Source organism: Oncorhynchus gorbuscha, linkage group LG03, assembly GCF_021184085.1.
Source record: "Oncorhynchus gorbuscha isolate QuinsamMale2020 ecotype Even-year linkage group LG03, OgorEven_v1.0, whole genome shotgun sequence".
NCBI lineage: Eukaryota > Metazoa > Chordata > Actinopteri > Salmoniformes > Salmonidae > Oncorhynchus > Oncorhynchus gorbuscha.
Genome location: NC_060175.1, coordinates 66,905,365 through 66,930,417, shown reverse-complemented (window position 1 = coordinate 66,930,417; position 25,053 = coordinate 66,905,365). Strand labels below are relative to the sequence as shown.

The 25,053-nt window shown below is 46.7% G+C and overlaps 2 protein-coding genes across 4 annotated transcripts in view; one reads left to right on the top strand and one right to left on the bottom strand.

Moving 5' to 3' along the window:
• The first annotated feature begins 1,737 nt into the window (after positions 1–1,737).
• On the top strand, positions 1,738–9,536 carry aaas (achalasia, adrenocortical insufficiency, alacrimia). Of its 2 annotated transcripts, none has more exons than XM_046343353.1 (17): positions 1,738–1,895; positions 2,101–2,212; positions 2,765–2,891; positions 2,968–3,024; positions 4,665–4,756; positions 4,892–4,938; positions 5,127–5,225; positions 7,063–7,206; positions 7,324–7,444; positions 7,726–7,850; positions 7,952–8,012; positions 8,093–8,183; positions 8,300–8,393; positions 8,485–8,552; positions 8,659–8,737; positions 8,843–8,927; positions 9,259–9,536. In XM_046343353.1, the coding sequence occupies exons 2-17, from the start codon at positions 2,114–2,116 to the stop codon at positions 9,400–9,402; spliced, it is 1,533 nt and encodes a 510-aa protein (XP_046199309.1). In that variant the 5' UTR covers positions 1,738–1,895; positions 2,101–2,113; the 3' UTR covers positions 9,403–9,536. The 2 variants fall into 2 exon arrangements, with proteins under 2 accessions (XP_046199309.1, XP_046199308.1); XM_046343352.1 differs by having other exon boundaries at positions 5,127–5,243.
• A 1,562-nt stretch (positions 9,537–11,098) lies between these two features.
• Positions 11,099–25,053, bottom strand: part of LOC124031738 (collagen alpha-1(II) chain-like) — a 29,612-nt gene continuing 15,657 nt past the window's right edge. For both annotated transcript variants that reach the window (XM_046343350.1, XM_046343351.1), the window contains 37 exons: positions 24,844–24,897; positions 24,322–24,420; positions 24,164–24,208; positions 23,915–24,013; positions 23,690–23,743; positions 23,460–23,567; positions 23,277–23,330; positions 22,888–22,986; positions 22,688–22,741; positions 22,486–22,584; positions 22,223–22,276; positions 21,969–22,022; positions 21,648–21,701; positions 21,474–21,527; positions 21,192–21,236; positions 20,935–21,033; positions 20,653–20,760; positions 20,495–20,548; positions 20,289–20,342; positions 20,134–20,187; positions 19,611–19,664; positions 19,395–19,502; positions 19,147–19,200; positions 18,985–19,038; positions 18,701–18,862; positions 18,014–18,121; positions 17,184–17,291; positions 16,735–16,788; positions 16,504–16,611; positions 16,330–16,383; positions 16,089–16,196; positions 15,894–15,947; positions 14,357–14,464; positions 13,971–14,259; positions 13,647–13,834; positions 13,108–13,344; positions 11,099–12,934 (listed from right to left, as the gene is read on the bottom strand). In XM_046343350.1, coding sequence (XP_046199306.1) covers positions 12,788–12,934; positions 13,108–13,344; positions 13,647–13,834; positions 13,971–14,259; positions 14,357–14,464; positions 15,894–15,947; positions 16,089–16,196; positions 16,330–16,383; positions 16,504–16,611; positions 16,735–16,788; positions 17,184–17,291; positions 18,014–18,121; positions 18,701–18,862; positions 18,985–19,038; positions 19,147–19,200; positions 19,395–19,502; positions 19,611–19,664; positions 20,134–20,187; positions 20,289–20,342; positions 20,495–20,548; positions 20,653–20,760; positions 20,935–21,033; positions 21,192–21,236; positions 21,474–21,527; positions 21,648–21,701; positions 21,969–22,022; positions 22,223–22,276; positions 22,486–22,584; positions 22,688–22,741; positions 22,888–22,986; positions 23,277–23,330; positions 23,460–23,567; positions 23,690–23,743; positions 23,915–24,013; positions 24,164–24,208; positions 24,322–24,420; positions 24,844–24,897 — 3,390 coding nt within the window. In that variant the 3' untranslated portion in view covers positions 11,099–12,787. The remainder of the gene's footprint in view (positions 12,935–13,107; positions 13,345–13,646; positions 13,835–13,970; positions 14,260–14,356; positions 14,465–15,893; positions 15,948–16,088; positions 16,197–16,329; positions 16,384–16,503; positions 16,612–16,734; positions 16,789–17,183; positions 17,292–18,013; positions 18,122–18,700; positions 18,863–18,984; positions 19,039–19,146; positions 19,201–19,394; positions 19,503–19,610; positions 19,665–20,133; positions 20,188–20,288; positions 20,343–20,494; positions 20,549–20,652; positions 20,761–20,934; positions 21,034–21,191; positions 21,237–21,473; positions 21,528–21,647; positions 21,702–21,968; positions 22,023–22,222; positions 22,277–22,485; positions 22,585–22,687; positions 22,742–22,887; positions 22,987–23,276; positions 23,331–23,459; positions 23,568–23,689; positions 23,744–23,914; positions 24,014–24,163; positions 24,209–24,321; positions 24,421–24,843; positions 24,898–25,053) is intronic.

The following is a 25,053-nucleotide window of genomic DNA, read 5'->3' as shown; positions in this document are numbered from 1 at the left end:
ACAGAAAACACTGAGCTAGGCTGAAACACCTGCATTTTGGAGCTGCCTTACTCAAGAAAACAAAAACGAGACCACGTTTGTATGCAGCTTTATTAACTCAGTGATATATATATATATATTACATTGTTTGCAAACTGATATGTGATATGTATTAATGCCAAAATAACATGCAGAACAGGCAAGCCCCCAAAAAAAAACAAAAAAAACACGTGGGGCTCAAAACCGGTGGGGCTCTGCCCCACCTGCCCTGAATGACAGGTCGCCACTGCCAACATTCAATGTCTACAATTCGTTTTTACAATGTGTTTGGTTCATCCAGGCCAAGTAACAAACAGCATCAGTGTGAACCAGAGTTTGTGAGCGGAGTTGAGCTGTTGGAAATACCGCACTGCTCAGGTGCTCCAGGTCATTTGCAACGTCTCTGCTTCAAACCGCTCTGTGCTCAAAAAAGAAAACTGCCGCTCGATATTTTCTCCATTCATTAAAATCACAATTTAACCAACACCCATCTATTTTTGTGACTACCCGGGCCTACTATTTGGTTTTGAAGTATTGAAACCAAATCCTATGATTTGAATGAAAAGTGTTTGAATAAACATGAAAAGGTGAATGTAAGAAGTGCACATGTCATATTAAACAGCATATAAACATTCCAAATAGGTCAGGAGCCAGACAGGGAGCCCAAGAAGGAATGGAAAGGAATTATTCAGGCTATATTATTTATATTATTTCAAGGCTATAGCCTACAAAGAAATACATTGTGAAGCATTTGCAAGTGTGACACAAAAGGCTGGTAGGAACATAAAGCATTCAACATTGTTGTATTACATCATTATAGTCTATACATTTCGTATATAGGTTGTGACTTTACTTATAATTAAATACAAATTAAACGATAAATGACATTATTGCCTTTGAATTTATTTTTAGAATACATTTTTAGAAACATGAGTTTGGCCTGTCTGTGGCTTCAGGCTCATGCGATGGTGCCTGGAGATCGGGCCAGTAGCGGAGAGTATCCATTCCACACTTGCAGGATGCTAAACATCATTTTCGCCATTCTTGACAGGCTGGGCAGAGACCCTGATTTTGGAGTTATTTATATAGGTAGGCCTAAAGGTTTTTAAGGCAAAATAACCCAATCAAAACGGAAAGCTTCTTGAATACCGGCATATACCAAGCCTATTGGGCCAACTATGGCCTATTGTATAGATAGATAATAGAACAAACATGAACGAAACGTTTAAGATATGTGTTTTTTTGTTTAGAAACACTTTGCTCAATGACACACGTAGTTAGCTATCACCTCATTCCTTTATTTTAGCATGTGAATGTAGTACACCACCATGCCTCGGGACACGTGTCCTTTCAGATTCCATTATGATTATTTAGTTGTGGACAACTCCCTCTCTTGCTCCTCATCATTTGTACGTCATCTTGATTAGGCACATGTGTGTTTTATCCGTTTCTTTATGAAAATATTTAGCTAACTCCAGGTCAATAGCTAAAGCAAAGGGGCTATAGCAGCACAGAAGTAGATTACAAATACATGCTGGGCCGGGCATGCCTAAAGTCGTGAAGTAAGCGCTACTGGAGCGTGCGAAAAGGCCGACGCTCCAGCCTTTGAGAATCTCGCTCCGAGCTCCTGTCAAACTGGGATCGCTCTGCTCCAGCTCTACCCCCCAACATCTGGTGTGAACAGAAGTAGGATGTAATGCTGCTATTTTTCCGGTAGATGACAGCAGCGCATGCACCATTGGACAAAGTACGTCCGCGTTGTGTAAATTCTCCGTATTGTATGCCTGTTACAGGCCTCCGTAGTTTACGAAACTTTCCTGACGGTCGCTGACCTGCGTTTTGAAGCAAACCTAGCTACATTTTACAGGAAAAGGAAGGTAGTTAACATCAGCTACATGGGCAACTGAGTAGTTGTTTTTTAGTAATTCTCGGTCTAGCTTGCTAGCATGGCTAAATTGCCAATCATAACTAAGCGTACTAGCTAACGTTTAGGACTAGGTAGCAATCTAGCTAACTTCGCTAGCAGCTGCATGTGATGGCTGCATGTTGAGTTTGCTAAATGTGATGTGTCTTTTTTTCCAGGAGGAATGTGGTTATGATGTGTTCTTTGGCTCTGTTCCCCCCACCGCTGTCCGGCGATGGAGAGACTTCTCAATACAACGAGTCCAACACAGATCCATCCGTCTGGTTTGAGGTGGGCGGGCTACCGTATCATTGTCAATCCCTACTACTGTTAACCGGATGGGTATAATATGTGGAACGTTCCAACAGGAATCTGTTCCAAAAAACTTCGCAAATAACAAAGGTTGCCAACAAAACAACGCATACAATTTTGAATAGCGGCAGAATAAGATGCCGGGTAGAGAGTGGGCTATTTCATAACGTTTTTCACTCACCACGTTTATTTCCCGAAAAATGTCTTTCCTCACTCTGGTAGCCTATGGGCAAACATTAAGAATAAGATACGCGGTGAGTTGATCATGCTACTTTGTATGCGTTGTTTGTTGGCAACCTTGTACTTTACGTTTTTGGAACAGATTCCTGTTGGAACGATCCACAAATTATACCCACCCCTGTTAACTTACTAGTCACCACTAGCTACAGTGTAACTTACCGAGTTGCTACAAACTGTCTGCCACTGCATTGCTTGGATGTTTAATGTTATCACCTATTAGGCAATGGTGTGTGTGGAGAGCAAGAGCTACAGTGTATGAATAATGTTGTATGTGTTTCCATTTTGCTGTAGGATTCACCTGCTCTGAATCTGTACTTCCCGCGAGAGTCACTGAAGCCTCACAGCCGCCAAGAGAGCAGCAGCAAGTCGGCCTTCAGGGACCACTGTGAGACGCTGTACACGAGGAGTGCAGGGGCTTGTGTGTGTGTGTCTCTCTCTCTCACTCTCTCGCAATTCTCGAAGCCCTGTTCACTAATCCCCACCTCTGTCTGCTAGGCGTGATGCCGGCCTGTCTGGACTCCTAAATGAGATCGCCAACTCCAGTGCAGAGGGTGAGTGCCATGTTATCGTCGTTCTTTCGCCGTCACGAAACTATTACATGCAAGCGTGGGCTCTAGATAAAGAAATTGTCATGCAAGACTTTGTATCTTTTTTTAAAGATGATCATTTTGATAACCAAACATGATAAAGAAGCATATCCCTACACCTAAAACTGCTCCAAAACAAATTTATGTTCAAACATTTAAACGTTGGCCTCAGTTGACTACTGCATGCCGCCGTTTTGATAACGCATCATCACTGGCATCACTTGGAATGGTTGGTCTGACAAGCGGCCCAGATTACAATGCATGTTATTAGCCTCAGTGAGTGTTTTCATTTTGACAATTAAAAACATAGGAAAATAAGTGCCATTTCTAGAAGGCTGTTCCGTTAGAAATGAGTCGTGTAACGTGGCATGAATGATAAATTGACAAAAATAGATACCCCGGCAAGGTTGGCTATCCATAGCTAGCCAGCTCGTCCAAACCACAGTAAGCTCCGCTATCATTGATGGATGTTTTGCCATCTAGTGACGTTAGCGGGACGTCTTGCTACAGTTATTTTTACTATGGACATTGGCAGCATCATTTGGTAGCTCTCACCAATAGGTGCCATTGATTTAACAGGAGTGGACACTGTTAACAACCCTGCATATTGGTAGCTAACTCTTTCAGAACAGACAGACACCTAACCATCTTGCATTGACTGAATACTCGCTTTTCTAGCCCAGGTATCTAGCTAGCCTCTCCTAGGTTTGGCACATCTGAAGTCCCTCACTGCAAACAATATTGAATACCGTTTTAATGTGTAGTGTACGTGATCTGCCAGCAAAATTGACTTTGTTATTGTGGGCATTACCGTGCAGTTAGCCTGTTGGCTAGCTTTGGCTATCGCAGTTTGTCCCGATACCCATGTCAAAACTACTGTAATGTTTAACACAGCTAGAGCTTACCCTCCGAATGAACACAAAAACATGTGTAAGTGGGTTTTTGAATGAACAATAGGCGCTTATTCGATGCTAGCTAACTGCTTTGAATGTGATTGTAGACATCATGCATTTAGCTAGTTTACTAATGACGGGTAACAGTAGATCTTGATGCCTCTGCCCATGTAATGTAGCCAAGATGAATGTGCTCATATATGCAAATGCATTTTTGACCGGACTATACAGGCTTGTTATCGTGGTTGCGAGTATTTTGTTGTTTTTCGAGCTCAAATTGGTTGTTTTAGCTTTTAGTTTATTCACATGTTTGATTACGGCTGCTCCTGAGTGGCGCAGAGGTCTAAGGCCCTGCATTTCAGTGCAAGAGGCGTCACTCCAGTCCCTGGTTCGAATCCAGGCTGCGTCACATCCCACCGTGATTGGGAGTCCCATAGGGCGGCGCATAATTGGTCCAGCGTTGTCCGGGGTTTGGCCCGGGTTAGGCCGTCATTGTAAATAAGAATTTGTTCTTACCCGATTTGCCTAGTTAAATAAAGGTTACATTTTTAAAAATAAAATAAAACATCTCTCGAAAAATGTGTAATATTATGTTCTAAAAGCATTTTCATACCATCACGTTCAACAAGGTTACCTGACCTCGACATGTAAACCAATGTTACAGGTTGATTTGAGTGTTTCAGTCCGTCTCCTAATTGAGTGTGTTCCCAGTGCCTAAGTGGCTAGGGGTGAGCTCGAGCTGTGTCCTGGCCTTGCTACGCTGGGTTTCCTCCTTCCACAGCTCTCTGTTTCCTCACCTAACAGTAAGTGGTCCAGTCTGTCGTTTCACATGGCTAATTCTCAGGCAGTTCCAATCAAACAATACAGAACTTGCCGGGGTGTGTTGGATTCTGCAGGCTTCTCTAAGTGACTGTCGTTATTTTGCCCTTTGTCTTCAGTTGAGCAGCGAGGAAATGACCGCCGAGTTTTCCCAAGTGCTGGACTGGTAAGACTACCTTATTTAGTTGATGAATCCCCAGTCGGATCCTTAAATATACTCTCTCTTATGTTATGTATGTCCTTGTCAAATGTGAGGTATTTGTTTACTTTCACAAAAGCATGCTCTCTGAAATCATGGCTGAAGTATGCTATGTATCTGTAGTTGTCCTCCTGTTCTTGCTCCCTGTGTCTCAGGTCGGACTGTGCAGTGCGGGGCTTTGCCTGGCACCCACACACTCAGAAGTGTGCCGTGGCCCTTTCAGACGATTCCATCAAGATCTACAACCCCAAGAGGTTAAGTCTGTCACAATGGTGCTCTCTCTCTCTCTCTCTGTCTGTCTGTCTGTCTGTCTCTCTGTCTGTCTGTCTGTCTGTCTGTCTGTCTGTCTGTCTGTCTGTCTGTCTGTCTGTCTGTCTGTCTGTCTGTCTGTCTGTCTCTGTCTCTGTCTCTGTCTCTGTCTCTGTCTCTGTCTCTGTCTCTGTCTCTGTCTCTGTGTCATTGACTATCAAACTCTATGGGCTGGCTTCGGATGAAACCTACAGTGCATTCGGAAAGTATTCAGACCCCTTGACCTCTTCCACGTTTTGTAACGTTACAGCGTTATTAGAACATTTGATTAGATGATGAGGAAAATGTTTTAATCTACGTACAGTACCAAATAATGAGAAAGTGAAAATGTTTGCAACTGTATAAAAAAAACTGAAATAACTTATTTACATAAGTATTCAGACCCTTTGCTATGAGCCTCGAAATTGAGCTCCGGTGCATCCTGTTTCCATTGATCAGCCTTGAGAAGTTTCTACAACTTGGAGTCCACCTGTAGTAAATTCAATTGATTGGACATGATTTGGAAAGGCACACACTTGTCTATATAAGATCCCACAGTTGACAATGCATGTCAGAGCAAATACCAAGCCATGAGATCGAATGACGTGTCCGTAGAGCTCTGAGATAGGATTGTGTCGGGGCACAGATCTAGTGAAGGGTATCTGCAGCACTGAAGGTCTCCAAGAACACAGTGGCCTCCATCATTCTTAAATGGAAGAAGTTTGGAACCACCAAGTCTCTTCCTAGAGCTAGCCACGGGGCCAAACTGAGCAATTGGGGAGAAGGTCCTTGGTCAGGAGGCCCAGAGTTCCACTGTGAATAATGGGAGAACCTTCCAGAATGACAACCATCTCTGCAGCACTCAATCAATCAGGCTTTTATGGTAGTCACCAGACTGAAGCCACTCCTCAGTAAAAGACACATGACATCCTGCTTGGAGTTTGCCAAAAGGCAACTAAAGACTCGCAGACCATGAGAAACAAGAGTCTCTGGTCTGATGAAACCAAGATGGAACTCTTTGGACTGAATGCCAAGCATCACGTCTGGAGGAAACCTGGAACCATCCCTACGGTGAAGCATGGTGGTGGCAGCATCATGCTGTGGGGATGTTTTCCAGTGGCAGGGACTGGGAGACTAGCCAGGATCGAGGGAAAGATGAACAGAGGAAAGTACAGAGATCCTTGATGAAAACCTGCTCCAAAACACTCAGGACCTCAGACTGGGGCGAATGTTCACCTTCCAACAATACAACGACCCTAAGCACACAGCCAAGACAACGCAGGAGAGGCTTCTGGGACTTGAGTGGCCCAGCCAGAGCCTGGACTTGAACCCGATCGAATATCTCTGGTGAGACCTGAAAATAGCTGTGCAGCGACACTCCCCATCCAACCTGACAGAACTTGAGAGGATCTGCAGAGAAGAATGGGAGAAACTCCCCAAATACAGGTGTGCCAAGCTTGTAGCGTCATACCCAAGAAGACTCAAGGCTGTAATCGCTGCCTGTCCTGTTTGTACATTGTCATTACGGGGTATAGTGTGTAGATTGAGGACCCCAAATTTTTTTTTAGAATAAGGCTTTAGCTTAACGATATGGAATAAGTCAAGGGGACATACTTTCCGAATGCACTGTATGTCCTCAATCATATTGTCAGACCAGCCTAGTGCAGTGCAGTGTTTAAACTATGGCACCGTTCCTGCAATGTTTACGTACGGTTTGTGAGTGAAATTCTCTCTTCTCTGTCTCCCTGCCTTGGTCTCCCTGTCTCTTCGTCTCTCTGTCTCTCGCACATTCTCTCTCCTCAGTGCTACTACTCCCACCCTGAAGCACCGTCTGCAGCGCAGTGTGGCGGCTCTGCAGTGGAAGCCTTTGTGTGCGTCTGCCCTGGCCGTCGCCTGTCACAACTGCCTGCTTGTCTGGCACGTGGACCCCACCTCACTTTCTACCAGGTACACACACACACACTTGTGTGCATTATAGAGTCATTTCTATGTCTTGAATGTTCTTTTTCCTCTGCCCTCCCTATTTCTCTCTCAATCTTTTTTTGGTCTCCCTCCCTCCTACAGGCCTTCCTCTGGCTGTGCCCAGGTCCTGTCTCACCCAGGCCATTCCCCCGTCACGTCCGTCGCATGGTCACCTAACGGACCTCTCCTGGTGTCGGCCTCTCCCAGGGACACTGCCATGCTGGTAGGAATCGTCTCAATACACACACACACACACACACACACACACACACACACACACACACACACACACACACACACACACACACACACACACACACACACACACACACACACACACACACACACACACACACACACACACACACACACACACACACACACACACACACACACACACACACAGGATCTGCTACTCAGCTGTGAAAGTATTTTACTGTGATGTTGTAAGGGCTTTGTGACTCTTGTCTGTCTCTCTCTTTCTCGCCGTCTCCTCTCTGTCAGGTGTGGGACGTCGCTGTTGAGAGCTGTGTGCCTCTCCACCGCGTGGGAGGGGGAGGAGTCTCGTACCTGTCCTGGTCTCCCGATGGCAGTCGTGTGCTGGCAGCTACACCCTCCTCCCTCTTCAGGTCAGAGACGGTAGTGCAGGAGAGCTTCGTGTAGTGTTGGTCGGCTTGATGTTTCTGTATTACTGTATGTGTGTGTTATTTATGTGTTTGTGTTGCTGCAGGGTTTGGGAAACCAGGATGTGGACTTGCGAGCGGTGGCCTAGTCTGAAGGGACGCTGTCAGGTGTGATTGTGTGTGTGTGTGTGTGTGCGCGTGTGTGTCTGTGTGTGTGGCTGGCTAACTGTCTCTCTGTAACTGTCTAGTCTGGCTGTTGGAGTCCTGATGGGAGTCGGCTGCTCTTCAGTGTGCAAGGAGAGACCGTCATCTATGCCCTGTCCTTCACTGACAACCCAGGTACACACACACAATTCCATGTACAATATGAGGCACTTCAACCTTTTTATAGTTGTTTACACTGCTGTGTGCTTGCGTTGTTTGTTTTGATGTGTGTTCTCCTCTTTGTCCACTAGGGGTGCCCTTAATGATGTCAGGTGGGCCAAAGGCAGCAACAGTGGTGGCCGACCTGTCCGAGACCACCTTAAATACACCTGACGGAGATATCACGTAAGGAAAGGCCCGTGTTAGCTAGTCCTTTACTTCACTAGTTGTCGATTACCCTCACCGATTGGATTGTTGCGTTTTGTCTATGTGTCAGGGTCGGAGGAGAGATCCAGTCATTGGCGTGGGATCCGAGAGGAGAGCGTCTAGCCGTGCATGTCAAAGGTCAGGCTTGTTCTGTCTCTTCCCACTTTCTCCGACTTGAGAGATTGTGTGTGTTTTGACGTCTTCTCTCCTCCGCTCACTTCCTCCCTCTCATCGGCTCCGCCAGGAGACGCCGGAGCAGGCCGCCCTGCCATGATCGCAGTGTTCAAGACTCAAATCAGCCCCGCTTTTAAGCTTCTGCCATGGTATGTGCTCTAGTATGTTACATTGCCAGGAAGGTATCTCAGTGGTAATCAGTTGTTTGAATCTCAGTGGTAATAACTGTGTGTGTGTGTGTGTGTGTGTGTCAGTGGTTTTGTCCAGGGGGAGGCCGGGACAGAGCCCAGACTGATGCAGTTTAACCCCAACTACCAGCATGGAGCCCAGCTCACTGTGGTTAGTCTCTCTTCAAACTCTTCTCTTTACATTCGCGGGCCTCCAGTCATTTAGACGACGCCTCACAGTGCTGCTTAAACTGGTCTTAATAAAGCTAGAGTTCACTGATAAACTTGAAATGTAGAGCTGTTTTCAAACCTCAAGTTGTTTCTGCCTTAATTCCATTCGTATGGGGAGACATGGGCAACATAAAATGGTACATGGTCCACACACACGAATTCCCTTTTACATGGCTATTGTTGTACAGTAGTGCATCAGTGACTAGAGCAACAGGTGTAGTGAGGTGTAACTTAACTCATCCTAGTGACTGTAGTGAATTCTCTCTCTACAGTGTTGGTCCAATGGGAAGATTACCCACGTGCCTTTCTGCTTTATGAGTGCTGGGCATCCCCAGCCTGGCCTGGGAGGCAGCCCGTCTCTCCCCCCTGACCCAGGGCAGACCAGCCGACTACAACAACCAGACTCTCTACACTGAACTCATCTCCTGACCACACACCCACACATACACACACTCAAACTAACACGGAAACCATATTTCAGTACAATTTATACTTAAAAAAAAAAACACTTTGTAAATAAACGTGCACAAAGTGTAATGCAAATTGTGAATGATTGTGTCTTTTTGAATTCCTAGACCAAGACATGGTAAGGGGGGTTGGTGGAATGGGGTTAAGGTCTAGGCAGCGCTGGCCCGTTCTTTCAAAAGCGATAAACAAGGTGATTGGGAGTTTGGAGCGTTTTAATGGAGATTTTCATTAGTCTTACTTAGACTATCCATGTACTAAGGCAGGGTTTCCCAACTGAAGATTCTTTTAAGTAAGTCTAATGAAAATCTCCATTGAAACACTCCAAACCCCCAATCACCTTGTTTATCTCTTTTGCAAGAACTGGCTGAATTTTACCCGTCCCCCCCCCCCCCAAAGTTCTTTAAACAACAGACACAAAGGACTGTATAAACAAATGTGTTCAAAAGTATTCCCATGCACAATAGATACACTCACCTGCAAGTTTAATATAAGTACACCCATCTAGTACAGGGTCAGACTCCCCTTTGGCTCCAGAACAGCCTGACTTCTTCGGGGCATTCTACAAGGTGTGGTTTTCCACTCCTAAATTGTGTTGGTGATCGCGTGCCCACTGGAGCCGCTTCTTCTTTTTAGCTGATAGAAGTGAAACCCGGTGTGGTCGTCTGTTGAAATAGCCCATCCGTGACAAAGATCGATTTAATTGTCCGTTCCGAGATGCCGTTCTGCACACCACTGTTGTACTGTCCCATTATTTGTCTGTGGCCCGCCTGTTCGCTTGTGCGATTCCTGCCATTCTCCTTCGACCTCTCATCAACAAGCTGTTTTCACCCACAGGACTGCTGCTGCTGACTGGATGATTTCTGTTTGTCGCTCCATTCTCTGTAAACCCTAGACACTCGTGTGTGAAAAGCCCAGGAGGGTGGCAGCTTCTGAGATACTGGATCCGACTCATCTTAGGTCACTCATTTTGCCCATTTGAACATTAAATCGAACAGGAACTGAATGCCCCGATGCCTGTCTGCCTGCTTTATATAGCAAGCAACATGACTCCCTGTCTGTAGGAGCGATCTATTTTTGTGAATGGGGTGGTGTACCTAATAAACTGTCCGGTGAGTGTATATGATCATATACAAATGTGATCAATGTTTGAAATGATTCAGTTCTTGTCATACTGCATCTGTTTGGGGTTCTTGCGGTCAATTTTCAGTCTACAAATGATTTATAATAACGTTCTGGTCCCCTGACTTCGCTCAAGAAAAAATCAACCCGCGGCTGAATCTATTTGTGGATCCCTGTCTAACTTAATCAAGTCTACTGTATATTCTCTTAATCTATGTTTATCTTGGCAATAATGTTTTCAATCTTAAAAAAAAAAACAGTCTGGCATTAATGGTATAGCTTTGCTTTCGGTCAATAACTCGAAAAGATGTAGGTCTACAAAGATGCTATTTGTGATTTTTAATGTAGGTTGGTAATGAGAATAATTTCCCTTTAAGAAGATATCACTGTTTAGTCTTCAGTCTAATTTTTATTGCTCAGCAGAAAGGTATTGTGGAGAAAGCACACAACGGCAAACGCCTATGTCAATGTGTTGACGCGTCAGCAAGACATTACTGTTAATAAACAAAATACTTCACAATTCCATTCAGCACAATTTCTTTATTTATGCTTATTAATTCAAACAAACAGAAGCCAACCATGCCCGGCCCAACCCTGAAACCGGTGAATGATTACAGACAGTACTTTCATTCCTGTGTAATGAGATCTTCTCATAGCTAAAACACACACTCACGCACAGTCTCGCATACTCACACACATACCATGCACTCACAAACAAAAAAAACAAAAAAAAGTTAACTGAACTCCCAAGAAATACAACTACAACAAAAACCTTAAAGTATACAGACCTTGGGTTCAGTTACCAAAAAAAAACCTATTCAACTCCCATGCCATGTCCGTACTTACTCAAAAGAAACGCAATTAGAAATCAACTTCATTGTTACTTGGTTTTTCCTTTTTATTTCCAATTTACATCAATTAAAAGTGTAACAAAATAAAAACAGACAAGAAATGATCATGATCATAATAAAAAAGAGTAACAGAGAAAGAAATGACACACCCTCTCACACACACAGAGACGAGCCACCCTGGTTGTTTTGGGTAGCTCTCCTTGGGAGTCCCGTGATTCTATTTGTGGGGCGTAGACTCCATAGGAGAATATCCAGAGTCACTTGGTTCCCTGCCTTGAATGGCTGCACCTGTCGTCCGAGGTGGGGTGTGTGTGTGGTGTGTGAGGCTAGTGGGGGTTTGGGGGAACAATGACTGAATTCTAGAACTCATAGCACCTTCTGAAGACAGCAAAGCAAAGATAGCTGTTCAGCACCAGTTCCACCCGAAAGCTCATTTTGGTCAGCTCAAGATTTAAGGTCAACTTTTTCACTTTGTTTTTCAGCGTGAGGTAGCTTTAAATAATCCGGATGACTACAACAAAACTGATTTCATTTCCCAAATTTTATTATAATTTTTTTTTGTTAGGGGGGGGGGGTTGTTTGTCAACCGAGTAAGACATTTTCCTCTTATGGGCAATCAAGGGGTAAAGGACAAGGACAAACATATCCCAAATGTAACCTCACTTTCCAAAAAGTGTTGGTGTGCATATAGACACATGTACACACATAATGTGGAAATATATATAAAATCATCTGGTTGTTTATAAACACAGACTTTTACAACAATAGAACCAAGTATTTTTAATACACAGTAAAAGTTTAGATCCTGGTCTTGATGGTAAAAAAAAACACATTTTGAAGCACCTTATAATTACTGAAAATATTTTTTGGTCTACATTGATTCAAAATGGCGTATTTGTAGCTAGGTCGGAGAGGGAGGTGGAGTGGGAGGTTCTAGGTGTTCTGTAGTGGGAGGAGCTTGTGCTGTTCTTATGGTGAAGCCCCCCCCCCAGTCCCACTGTACCTCATCTATGCCCCTTTAAAGTTTAGACAATAAATAAGTGACATCGAGTCATGTTTCTGTTTCTCCATCACTCGTCCCTTGGCCCTGGTCCCTTTTCCTTCTGGCTCAAACTCATTCCCACCGACTGTGGGCCACAGGAAACACGACTGGGGAATGCTGGAATTACGTACGGATATTGCTGGTGTCTTTCAGTGCTAACATCCAGGGTGTACAACTTGGAGAGCACTTCTTTGTAAGAGAGAATATCAATTATCATTTTCTTTTTTTAGTTCCGGTCTTCATTTGTTTGGAGCGTGTATTGTTTCATAGTTATTTCTTTCATGTTTTAGTTTTTTTTTTCTCGTCTCGTTTGTCCCACTTTTACAAGAAGCAGACTGCGCCCACGTCCACACCGAACTCCTGGTCCGCTCCTCCGATGTCCATGGGAGCAATGTCCACGATGGGCAGACGGGAGGTCTTCTGTGTTTTGTACTCGAAGACAGTCTTGCCCCACTGGCCTGTGTGTTTCTGTGGGACGACAACAGATATGTGTTGAAACACTGTACATTCTCATAGGCTACAATGACAGTTTTTTTGTTTTTGTCTACTGTGTAACTGGACTGTGCCTTCCCCAATAGGTCCTACTTTACTATGTCCATCTTTTCCCCTGTCCCTACTTTGACAGTGCCTATTCCCCTCACCTTGCAGCCGTCCTCCGCCACGCTGTAGGTGAAGCGGCTGTTGCCCTCAGCTCGGATCTCCACGTCGTTGGAGCCCTGGAGCAGCAGAGACTTCTTCAGGTTGCCCGTGGATGCGTCCATATAGGCCACGCTGTTCTTGCAGTGGTAGGTGAGGCTCTGAGACGCTTCCGTGGACAGCAGCCTCAGGAAGGTCAGCTGGATACTGGCGGCGTTGGTACCGTCCTCAGCGTAGCTGAACTGTGGAGGGAGCCAGAGGAGGAAGAGCTTAGGGTTAAGCGGGACACGGGGCAAGGAAGGCGGCGGCAACGAACATGGAGGTCACACACAGGTTTATGGGTGGTAGGATTTTATGTGATGTCTAGAACTTATCTGCAAGCCTGGAAATATAGGTTCAGCCTGCAATTCATAAAAGGAAACACTGAGAGGAAGTGCTCTACTCGATGATCAGGATAACCCTTGAAATGAAGTTACCCTACTAAAGCAGTAGCCGTATTTCGCTCAAACGTGCCAGTGGTGTGATTATTCATGTCGAGACTCACGTGGAATCCTCCATTCATGGTCTCTCCGAACCAGACGTGTTTGCGGTCCTTGCTCTTGCTTGTCCACCAGTTCTTGTGCGGCACGCTGGCTATGCTGGGGTACACGCAGGTCTCGCCAGTCTCCATGTTGCAGAAGACCTTGATGGCGTCAGCTGTGCTGCCAATGTTCGGGTCCACCCAGTAGTCACCTGGCGAACAGGAGGGGGAGAGGACAAATGGTTCAAACCTTAGCATGGTTTGGACTGATCACGCTGTACACATCTGTGGTCTTTCCTTTCCATTCACTCTCTCTTCTCCCTCTCCTCTAACCATTCCCCCACTCACCACTCTTCCACTCGGGGTGGGACAGTTTGATGTCTCTGCAGGTGCGGGCGGGGTTCTTCTGGCTACCGTCAGGGCTGCGCAGGTTCTCGATCTGGTAGTTGAGGGACTTGAGTGTGGAGTCCACCTCCACGTCGTGCTGCCTCAGGGAGCTGGATGCCTCGTCAGCCCTCATGTACCTCAGGGGATCCGGAGATTTCTCTGGCTGAGACAGGCCAGCGAAGGCAGACATGTCGATGCCAGGGCCGGGAGGACCAGGAGGACCAGGGGGTCCGGGGTTACCAGGAGGACCCTGAAGGAGATGAGGAGACAATTGTTACAAGGTGGGACTACATGAAGACTAACATATTTGCTGCTATATGCTATAAATGTTGCCAAGCGTTACTCACAGCAGCACCAGTCTCTCCAGAACGACCACGAGGCCCAGAGGGTCCGAGGGGTCCAGGGGTACCGTTAGATCCATCCTTACCAGCGGGACCGGCTGGGCCAGGGGGTCCCTGAGGAGATAGATAGGGTGGGGTCAGTCACAGCTCACACACATGGATGCTAGCATAGCATGTATGAATGGGAGTCTCTTTGTAGAGGGGCTGGATTCACAGTTAGTTTGAAACTTTTACCGGATGTAACATTGTTCATGTTCAATTGTCCTACAGTGTACACTCTTTAATTCAAAAACAACCTGCTTATCGGACATTAAACTTAGCAGCTACACTAGATGACCAAAAGTATGTGGACACCTGCTCGTTGAACATCTCATTCCAAAATCTTGGGCATTAATATGCAGTTGGTCTCCCCTTTGCTGCTATAACAGCCTCTACTCCTCTGGGAAGGCTTTTCCACTAGATGTTAGAAAATTGCTGTGGGGATTTGCTTCCATTTAGCCACAAGAGCCTCAGTGAGGAGGGGCACTGATGTTTATCACTTAGGCCTGGTTCGCAGTTTCCCTTTAAATTCATCCCAAAGGTGTTAGATGCAGTTGAGGTCAGGGCTCTGTGCAGGCCAGTCAAGTTCTTCCACACCGATCTTGACTAACCATTTCTGTATGGACCTCGATTTGTGCACAGGGGCATTGTCATTCCTGAAACAGGGAAGGCTGCTCGGCCATGAAAACCCATTTCATGAAGCTCTCGACAAACAGTTATTGTGCTGACGTTGCTTCCAGAGGCAGTTTGGAACTCGGAAGTGAGTGTTGCAACCGAGAAACAGACGATTATTATGTGCTACGCGCTTGCTACGCGCTTCAGCACTCGGCAGTCCTGTTCTGTGAGCTTGTGTGGCCTATCGCATCACGGTTGAGCCGTTGTTGCGCCTAGACTTTTCCACTTCACAATAACAGCACTTACAGTTGACCAGGGCAGACATCTAATGAACTGACTTGATGGAAAGGTGGCATCCTATAACGGTGCCACGTTGAGCTCTTCAGTAAGACCATTCTAATGGCAATGTTTGTCAATGGAGATTGCATGGCTGTGTGTTCGATTTTATACAACTGTCAGCAGCGGGTGTGGCTGAAATAGCCGAATCCACTCATTTGAATGGGTGTCCACATACTTTTGTACATGTAGTGTATCTCTCTACGGGTGATAATTATTCACATCCCTTTCCTCTTCTTTATCATGTAATTAATCTTTATGGGTACATTTTTTAAGTAGTAGCCTCTCCTGTCTTGTCTTCCTCTCTACTACAACATGTGGTAATCACAAAAGCATTAGCCTTCCCTGTTATCCCAGGACAGACTAATTAAAACACAGTGGCCATTCTCATCTCTACCTTATCACGGTGTTGGAGGATTATTTAAAAAAACTAGCCTTTGACCCTCATTATTATATCACGGGATAACTACTGTATAGGAGTAGTCCTTTTGTCTTATCATAAGTCTGGAGGGATTAGAGAAGTGTTCTGTCCTTCCCTCTCGCATGGACTCACTTTAGCGCCACTAGGTCCGGCAGGTCCAGCAGCTCCCTGGTCTCCAGCGGAGCCCTGTTAGTTTAGACAAAGACGACTGGAAGTCAGGGAACAGAACTTATTCCACACGCAGAAGTGTCATGAATACAGATCTATGAAGATGGAGAGGTATAATGGCTAAAGGTCCAGCGTGGCCAGAGGACTTGGGTGACTTACGGGAGGTCCGGGAAGACCCTGCAGACCGGTGAAGCCACGGTGTCCCTTCTGTCCCCTCTCTCCTGTCTCGCCAGCCTCTCCCTTGTCTCCACGGGGTCCTTGGGGTCCCTTATTTAGGGAGGCAGAGAGTGTCAATCAGCTCAGCAAAAAAAGGGTGTGCCAATGCCGGTGCAGCTACAGTTGGTAATAGTTCACTAGAGAATGGTGTGTGTGTTTCAAAATGAGCGATGTTGAGACTCACAGCCATTCCTCTAGCGCCAGCTGGTCCAGCGGGTCCGGCAGGTCCTTGAGCACCCTAGAAACAAGAGTGAGGTTCTTCCCATTAGACAGGCTAACAACACCCAAAGCAGTGTGAATGACAAAACACCGACATTTATCTCATTCATATTGTGTCTAGTTTTGTATGGGTACTCACTCCCTCTCCTCTGTCTCCCTGCTTGCCCAGGGGGCCGACAGGGCCGGGGGCACCGGGAGCGCCCGGGGCACCAGGAGCACCAGCAGGACCAGTGTTACCACGCTCACCCTACAGGGGGAGAGAAGATCATAGGATATAAGGCCATCAAATCGCATATGATAGCTTATCCATCAATTGGACTGATTGGTTTGGACTGATTGGTCTGATTGGTGTATAATGCAGGCGTCTCACCTTGACTCCAGTGGATCCATCTCTACCAGGGGGTCCATCAGATCCAGCGTTGCCCTGTAAGGTAGAGACAGAGATTTATTCATTCATTGAAATGTATTGCTTTTTTGTTGGTTGCGGTTGTTGTTGTTAGTGCTGTGGTCATTGTTTACAATTCTGCTTGCCGGTTATTGTGACTGTGTGGGGGAGGGAAGTTCTTGTTTTTTGGAGGTTGCTGTTGTTGTGTGGTGATTATTGATATTTATGTTCATGTTGTTGTTGCTTATGCTGCTGCTGTCGTTGCTATGGTTCTTGCAGTGGCTCAATCCAGAGGTGTAATTAAATTGGCCAGCAGGTGGCACTATAGTGCAGCTATGGCCCACACCTCTGTCATTGCTGTGTGCAGCTACAGTGGCCTATAATTGTTGTGGTTGTTGTTGTTTTGGCCTTTGCTGCTGTGTTTTAGTTCTGACCTCTCTTCCGGGCTCTCCTGCAGGTCCAGACAGTCCAGGGGGTCCCACAGGGCCAGGCGGTCCACGGTCACCACCAGCACCAGAAGCTCCCTGCTTACCGGGCTCTCCCTGGGACACACAGAACATGGACATCAGACTCACCATCAAGGAGTGAAGTGTCAGATGTCACCACAGTCCAATTATATCTGATGTCAATAACTGCAACGATGTAACATGCGACTGACTAGTCAATGGACTCACGGACTTCAATATTGATCCGCATGGTATGTAGGACATCAGCAACTGTCTAAAAGCCCCTAGCTGGTAAGAAAAGCATCAAAAACCTCAATATGACGTAGCATGATGGACACTTAGTTCTGAATGCATCTCAGTTACAGCCAATTGGTCACTGAGTGATCGACTTCTTTGTGACCGTTTTAAGGAGAAAGAAGTCTGGTTATAGATTCTGTCATATTGAATGTATGTGGATATCAGGACTCCATGATATTACACAGGCAATCACTCCAGGCATCCCATATATGATTTTAGGGGACATATGTTGTTTAGTTACCACTCAATGGTGCATGAGTAGTGGGAGTTATATGAGCCTGGACTTAAAAGGTTGTCAGGCCAATTGTCATTCATATTTTCTATCACTATATATGGGTATGTCAGCTTATAGAGAGACCTTAACTTACAGCTGGACCAGTAAGGGCAATGGTCCTCTAACACTGACCTGGCTTTCAAAGGTCACCTCTCTTCCTGATTCAGAAAATACTGTGACAATTTTTTACTCACTAATCATAGTAACTACCACACTTGAATTAGGCTATCAGGGGTGAGGTACTCACAGACGGTCCAGGAAGACCAGGGAAGCCCCTCTCTCCACGCTGCCCAGGCAGACCAACAATACCACGAGACCCAGCCAGACCATGGGGACCTGAAGGACCATCAGGGCCCTAGAAATGGAGGAGACAATTAGGTCAAAGTTCACTACATTGACTTTACAACCCCAGCTCATCGAGTTCATAACTCCAGTTCCAGAAAAATCAGGCACATTTGAAATGAAGTGGTTGACTATCAAGGTGGGGGAGTTGGTGTTACCAGGCCGACAAGGTACATCCATGAAGCTTAAAGTAACTGTTCAGTGAAAATCTCACTTTTTAAACGTTTATATTCGGTTAACTCCCACCCAGATAATGTTGCTGACTCGTATTTGGGGCCAAAGCTTAAATTTGAGAAAAGACACTTCCAAAACACCACCTCAAACTTGTATCGCAAACAGACCATTTAAAAAATGCTGGCTATTTCCTCGTAGAGAATGCCTCATTGAATAAGCTGGCCAATCAGCGGTTTACTTTTTATGACCGATATACGCCCACACCATTTGGAAGGAAAGTATTTCACTCATTGTAATTCATTAAAGGTGAGATTTCCTAGAAATCTGGAAACACTGGGCAGTAACTTTAAGAGGCTGGGTGGCATTACCTCCGTGAGATATCATTTAGCCAATGTAAGAGTGGATGGGGAAGACTCACAGGGGGGCCGTCTTCTCCAGCATCTCCCTTCTCGCCAGGGGCTCCAGCAACTCCACGCAGCCCGGCATCACCCTGTCTTCCTGGGGTGCCAGCGTCACCGCGAACTCCCTTAGGACCGTCTTTACCAGCAGGACCAGCGGGGCCAGCAGCACCAGGGTTACCCTGAGAGAGGGGAACAGAGAGATGCAGCATTGTGTTTCAATCACACACATATACACAGGTAATCTGAATGAAAAGGTGCAGTTCTGTTGTCTATGGAAGAGTCGTGAGGATGTGATACTCACGTTGGGGCCGGGAGATCCAACTCTTCCAGCAGCACCAGGGAAGCCAGTAGCACCCTACCAACAAGAAAGAGACAAGACAATATTTCAATAACAGAACATACCATGTGATATTTTCACTTACTATTGGGTAATAATCTCTTATCATTGGAACTGTCGACTTACAGCGCCACCCTGGGCACCGCGGCCTCCTTTAGATCCAGAAACACCAGTGGGACCCTGGAACAAAAAGCAACAGTAAACACAATTAGACAAAGAAACAAGAACGATGAAACAAGAAGTGCATCAATTGTGTTCTCAAATCCTCTCCATTTCTTTTTTCTCCGAATGGTAACGTCTTGGGTCATAAGATATCTGTCTCAGGGACATACAGGTTTTTTGGTATCTCAAAGTGCATTTCGATGGGTACCTACCACAGGTCCAGGGGCCCCAGAGGGTCCCTGAGGTCCAGGGGCACCACCATCTCCCTTCTGTCCAGCCTCGCCAAACTCTCCCTTGGCTCCAGGCTGACCATCTGCACCCTGGAGTTTGGTGGATGGAAGATACAGGTCAATAAAGATCCAACATTTGATATGGATGAATGTGAATGTTTTCCTTGAAACGTATGCGGCTGGTGTGGTTCTACTCACAGGAGGCCCAGCGAAGCCAGCAGGCCCAGGAGGACCACCCTCACCACGGTCACCCTACAGGAAGAGAGAGACGGACTCGAGACACAGGCACCAGAGAGAAAGGTTTTCTAACTGCACGTGTATGTGGCCCTGTCCGTCATGCTGCAGGTGCGGTGGGTGAAAGTGGAGGAGGCTGCACTCATCGGAAATCAAACCTTTTGGAATGGAATATATTCTGAGGGACTAAGTGTACTTTGATTTAGTGTACTTGGGGCTTCCTTTATTATTTATAACTGTTGCCGGGCTACTTGGGAATCAAACTGAACAATATGTGGCCATCAAAATATCTGGTGACTTTGAGTGATCTTATATTTTGATCTGTCGAGCTCTGCTTCTTCTCTAGTTTCTTCCTGCTCTCTGTACTGGAGGGGAGTGAGTTTGCGCGAAGGTACATTTCGAACTTGAGCACGTCGACAACGTGGCTGATTCAATACAAGTCTAAGAACGGACGATATGACACTGGAGGCGGAAAGACCCAACTTACAGGAGCGCCACGGGCACCAGCCGCACCAGTTGGGCCAGAAGGTCCACCCTCACCCTGAGAGGGAAGGAGAGAGAAGAGTGAGAAACCATCTGCCAAATGAATATTACACCGTACACATAATAACAGGTGTGTTTGATCAGTATGCTAATTCATACCTTCACGCCGTTGGGACCAGCTGGGCCAGGAGGACCAATGGGACCAGACAAGCCCTGAGTGGGAGGAGAGAATAAAGATGGAAAGGAGAGAGATGGAGTTATTATCAACCTCACTTGGTCATTGGATCATTGTATTTCCATTGGGACTTTGGATCAGAGTTGCCACAGAAGAGTGTGTCTATTTTCTCTGCTTCCGCGGTACTCACTCTGGAGCCATCCTTTCCAGGAGCGCCCTCAGGTCCTTTCTCGCCGTTGTCACCCTGCAAAACACAGAAAACCATGACATGTATCATGATATAACCTTGCAGTCTGCCGTCGAATTTTCGACAACAATGATTCGATATTTTTGACAGTTGTTACTCACTCTGTCACCTTTGGCTCCAAGGATACCACCAGCTCCTCTCTCTCCTGGCATACCCTGCAGGCCGGGGGGTCCCTGAGATCCAGCACCACCAGTTGGCCCAATGGCTCCCTGTCAGAGAGGAGGAACGTGGAGTTAGAAGATGGCCGATCACACTGTTTCTGATGTTTCTCTCTTCAGTAGTGGTACTGTGATTGGCCGACTATAGGAGCTCAGGACTCTGTCTCCAATAGCAACGGAAACTCTTCTTGAAGACGAGGTTGGCTGAGGGGAGGGGCTCCTCACCTTGGGTCCATCGGTTCCGGGAGTTCCAGGAAGTCCACGAGGTCCCTGCAGACCCTGAGATCCTGCACCGCCCCTCTCACCAGGGAAACCACGCTCGCCCTATCAGGGAACAGAGAGACAGGAAGTGAGAGGCAGAAACAGGAAGGACTACAGACATAAAGGTTTGATAAGTAGATGGTGGTGGCTAACTACATGATTGTGACAGTAAGTGAGGAAAAATAATCTATATCAGACTTATTGTAGAAATGAAAACTCACTCTGGGTCCCGTAACGCCTGCAGCACCAGCCTCTCCAGGAACACCCTACAGAGAGAGGAGAGAGACATTATAGCTGCATACTTTTACAGTAGATAAATGATACGTTGAGAATACAGCATGTTCTTGTGTTTGCTAGAATTACACAATCAGGATACAGGCCTGAGGCGTGTGATGATAAATGTGACGTGAGTAGCAGGGTTAGATGTTCCTAATGTGTTCAATCAATCAATAAGGGACCTGAACAGGTCGGCCTGGTGTACTGCTGTGACCGTGGACACTCACCGCATCACCAGGCTTGCCTCCCTCTCCCGGGGGGCCAGCAGGTCCAGGCAGACCCTGCACAACAACAACAGGACAATCAGTGACTTCCTATGACGTCATCAAAAATAGACATCAGGTTGTTCGGAATAGAATCATTCCTGTTCTAGCCATTCCAGAAAAGTAAGGCAAACTCACCTGGAAGCCAGATGGCCCAGCAGCTCCCTGCTCTCCTCTCTCTCCAGCAGGTCCCTAAGAGGAGAGCCATCAAAAGTGATCAACACAGGTTAGACAGCGACAGCACCCTGTGGTGCTGTGTGGAAAGTCTGGGAATTCCATTGCATCCTCAAGTGCTCAAAGGGAGACGCTAGCTTTTTTACAAATACTATGGCTACACGTATTCTGTTATAGGTGCATCGCGGAAAGGGATTCTGTTACTACGAGGTGCAGTTTTCACTCCTCAAGAACCGTCTGCTGTATATTGTCTTTCACAACGTCGGTCAGGGGTTGAACACTTACAGCAGGGCCGTTAGGTCCGGCAGCGCCAGTCTCACCATCTTTACCAGACAGACCCTGTTCAGAGAGAGAGAGGAACATGAATCAGTTCATCGTGAACCACCGCTGCAAAGGGACGGCGATCGATATCCGGTTCCTGCACCGTGTCATTCCTTGAAATTTTGTGGGGCTGAAAATAACAAAAAAATTGCACAGAACTCAACTTTGCTAAGACCCAAGGGTTACAGGAAGTTCATCTGAAACGCTGATCAACTTACTATCAGACCTTGACGACCCACGAGACCCTTCTCTCCTGCCTTGCCAGGAACACCCTGTTGGAGAAAAAAAACCCACAGTGGTCAGTCACAGGGAAGAAGAAAAGACAAGTGCAAGGGGGCTTAATGGAGACGTTTCCATACACTTCCTGTACTGTATGTGTCTGCACTGTCAGATACTCTGTGTCTGGAGCTGGAGGAAAATCGACTGGCAATTTCTTCCCTCTGGGTATCACAACTTTACTGGAAACCCCTGTGACACTTACATTGGCTCCCTTTGGTCCGGGGAATCCCATCACACCAGGCTGGCCACGTGCTCCCTGAGGACCAGGTGGGCCGGGGCGACCGTCCTCACCAGCAGCACCCTACAGTACCACACACGGAGGAGAGAAGGTTTAATTGTATGGCAAAATGTTTGGTAAGAGTGGAATACTAGGCGGTGCTAGCCGGTTAACGAGGCATACTTACACCAGGGCCAACTTTGCCTTGAGGACCAGCATCTCCGGGGCGACCAGTGAGACCCTGTGAGCATCACACACAAAGACAGTGTCAACATTATACATGTAGATGGAAACCGATTTAAAGCCACGATGAGCCCCAGCTCGTATCGATGGCTGTTTTGGCTGGTTATGGTGGTGGTGGTGGTGGAGACCAGAGGTACTACTCACTCTGGCTCCGGGGAGACCAGGCTCTCCTGCGCGGCCGGGGTCACCAGTGCCTCCCTTAGGCCCACCCACGCCGGGAACACCACGGTCGCCAGGGGCTCCCTGAGGAGGAAGAGGGGAGACAAAGAGGGAGATTAGTATTGTTTTGCTTTCGTCACTCACGTTTAAACAACATTGTTGATGAACTGTGACGAGCTAATTGTATTAATCATAACTGGTTTTGGACAATTTATTTGTATTTGTTTTTTACTCATTGGTCTACATGGCCGTCTTCTTACGGTTAAGGACTCATTTAGTAGAACTAGTTGTTATGGTGATTTTGCTCCTGTCCATTTCTGTTTATCAGGTGAGAGAAAAGTGTCAACGTGTCAAATCAGCATTGTAAGACCCACCTTAACACCAGCAAGACCGTCCTGACCCGGGAAACCACGGTTACCGGGAGCTCCCTAGAAACAATGACAGAGAGGACATTTCCGTGATGAGGAATAGGATGTGGGAACAACTGATATGACCCAATGACACAGGACAAAAACAGAGCAAACTGCCGCGAGGTCTGTGATGGTTCGGATCCTTACTCTCTCGCCAGGAGGTCCAAGTGGTCCAGCAGTACCCGGCTCTCCTCTTGCTCCTCGTTTGCCCTCCTCGCCAGCGGGGCCAGGGCCGCCTTGGGGACCAATAGGGCCCTACAGGGGGTGAGCAAGAAGATGCCGGATTAATCCCAAACATACTTCCAAGTCCAACTCAATTGAGTGAAAATATCCATGTGTGGTTATGATATTATATGACCCATCAAAACAGAACTCACAAGCTCTCCCTTGGGTCCAGCCTCTCCTTTGAAACCAGGAATACCGGGGTCTCCCTGTAACAAACGCAGGGGCAAAGTCATCATTCTAGAAATCACTCAGAACAGTTGAAATAGGAATGACTTGACTCACCAGAAACATGGGTTTCCCCCCTAAGTAAAACCAATAAGCACCACCAACATAATACTAGGGTGTCCAGGTTTTGGGGGGAACATGGGGGGACCTACCGACTGGCCCTTGGGCCCAAGAGGTCCTGTTGCTCCCTGAGGTCCGGGGGGGCCACGGGGTCCTGGGAAACCAGGTGCACCAGCAATACCAGAAGCACCCTACAGAGGGCGACAGAGAGAACACAACTGAGCGTTACTGACTGAGTAGTAGACCGATAATGGTGACCAAGAGCACTGTTTATTTCATGCTGAGTATATAAAGAGTATAGAGGGTACTTTCTAAACCATATAGTGTAAGAGTATACTTACAGCAGATCCTTTAGCTCCGGGGATACCATCAGTACCAGGGTTGCCCTAAAGGAAGAGAGTGAAGAGTCGAAAACAATGCATCAGTTTAATTATGAGAGATAATCAGTACGAGATGATGCACTTCGGACTGTATCACACAGAGCCTGGGTGTTACGTACAGAGGCGCCAGCGGGACCGGGAGATCCGGGTGTGCCAGCCTCTCCGCGGGGTCCCTGTGCGCCCTCAGCTCCACGGGCACCAGTGGGGCCAGCTTCTCCCTGTAGGAAGGAAGCAATTCAGAGGACCATTAGGACTGCCGTTGCTTCTCCGTTGCTTCTAACTGTTCTTCAAACTGCCCTCGGCGACAAAGTCAAATGGTGTGGTGATTGGAGCTCATTGTCTCCCTGTGATAGACCGGCATACAGTCACGGTTCAATGTGACTCTTCCGAGTCCTTGACGTCGGGTGACTGTGAGAATCTTGCCTCGTTGCAGCTTATCACTATGGATCACCTCGTCAGAGTTTATCACCCGTGGTCTAGGGAAAGGAAGTGTCTGACCGCCGCGATTGGTGGGAATTGAACAGACCCATCCTTTATCGCACCAATAGGCTTCGATTTGGTTCATGGCTGGCAGGATGCACGGCAGAAAGAAATGAAGAATATCAAAAATTGTACATACTGTAATCGTAAATAGTACAAACCTTGGAGCCAGGGGATCCAGGGAAACCAGGTGCTCCAGCAGGTCCAACAGGCCCCTGTAGGAATCCCAGTTCAAAGGTCAGAGTTCACAAACTCACTAATTCCTGGTTTTGTTATTATCGCACAAATACAACATGGACTGGGAGAAACAGACAAAGTGGTCCAAATCCATTTCAAATTATTTTGAAAATATGCACAAATTGTGATGCAAT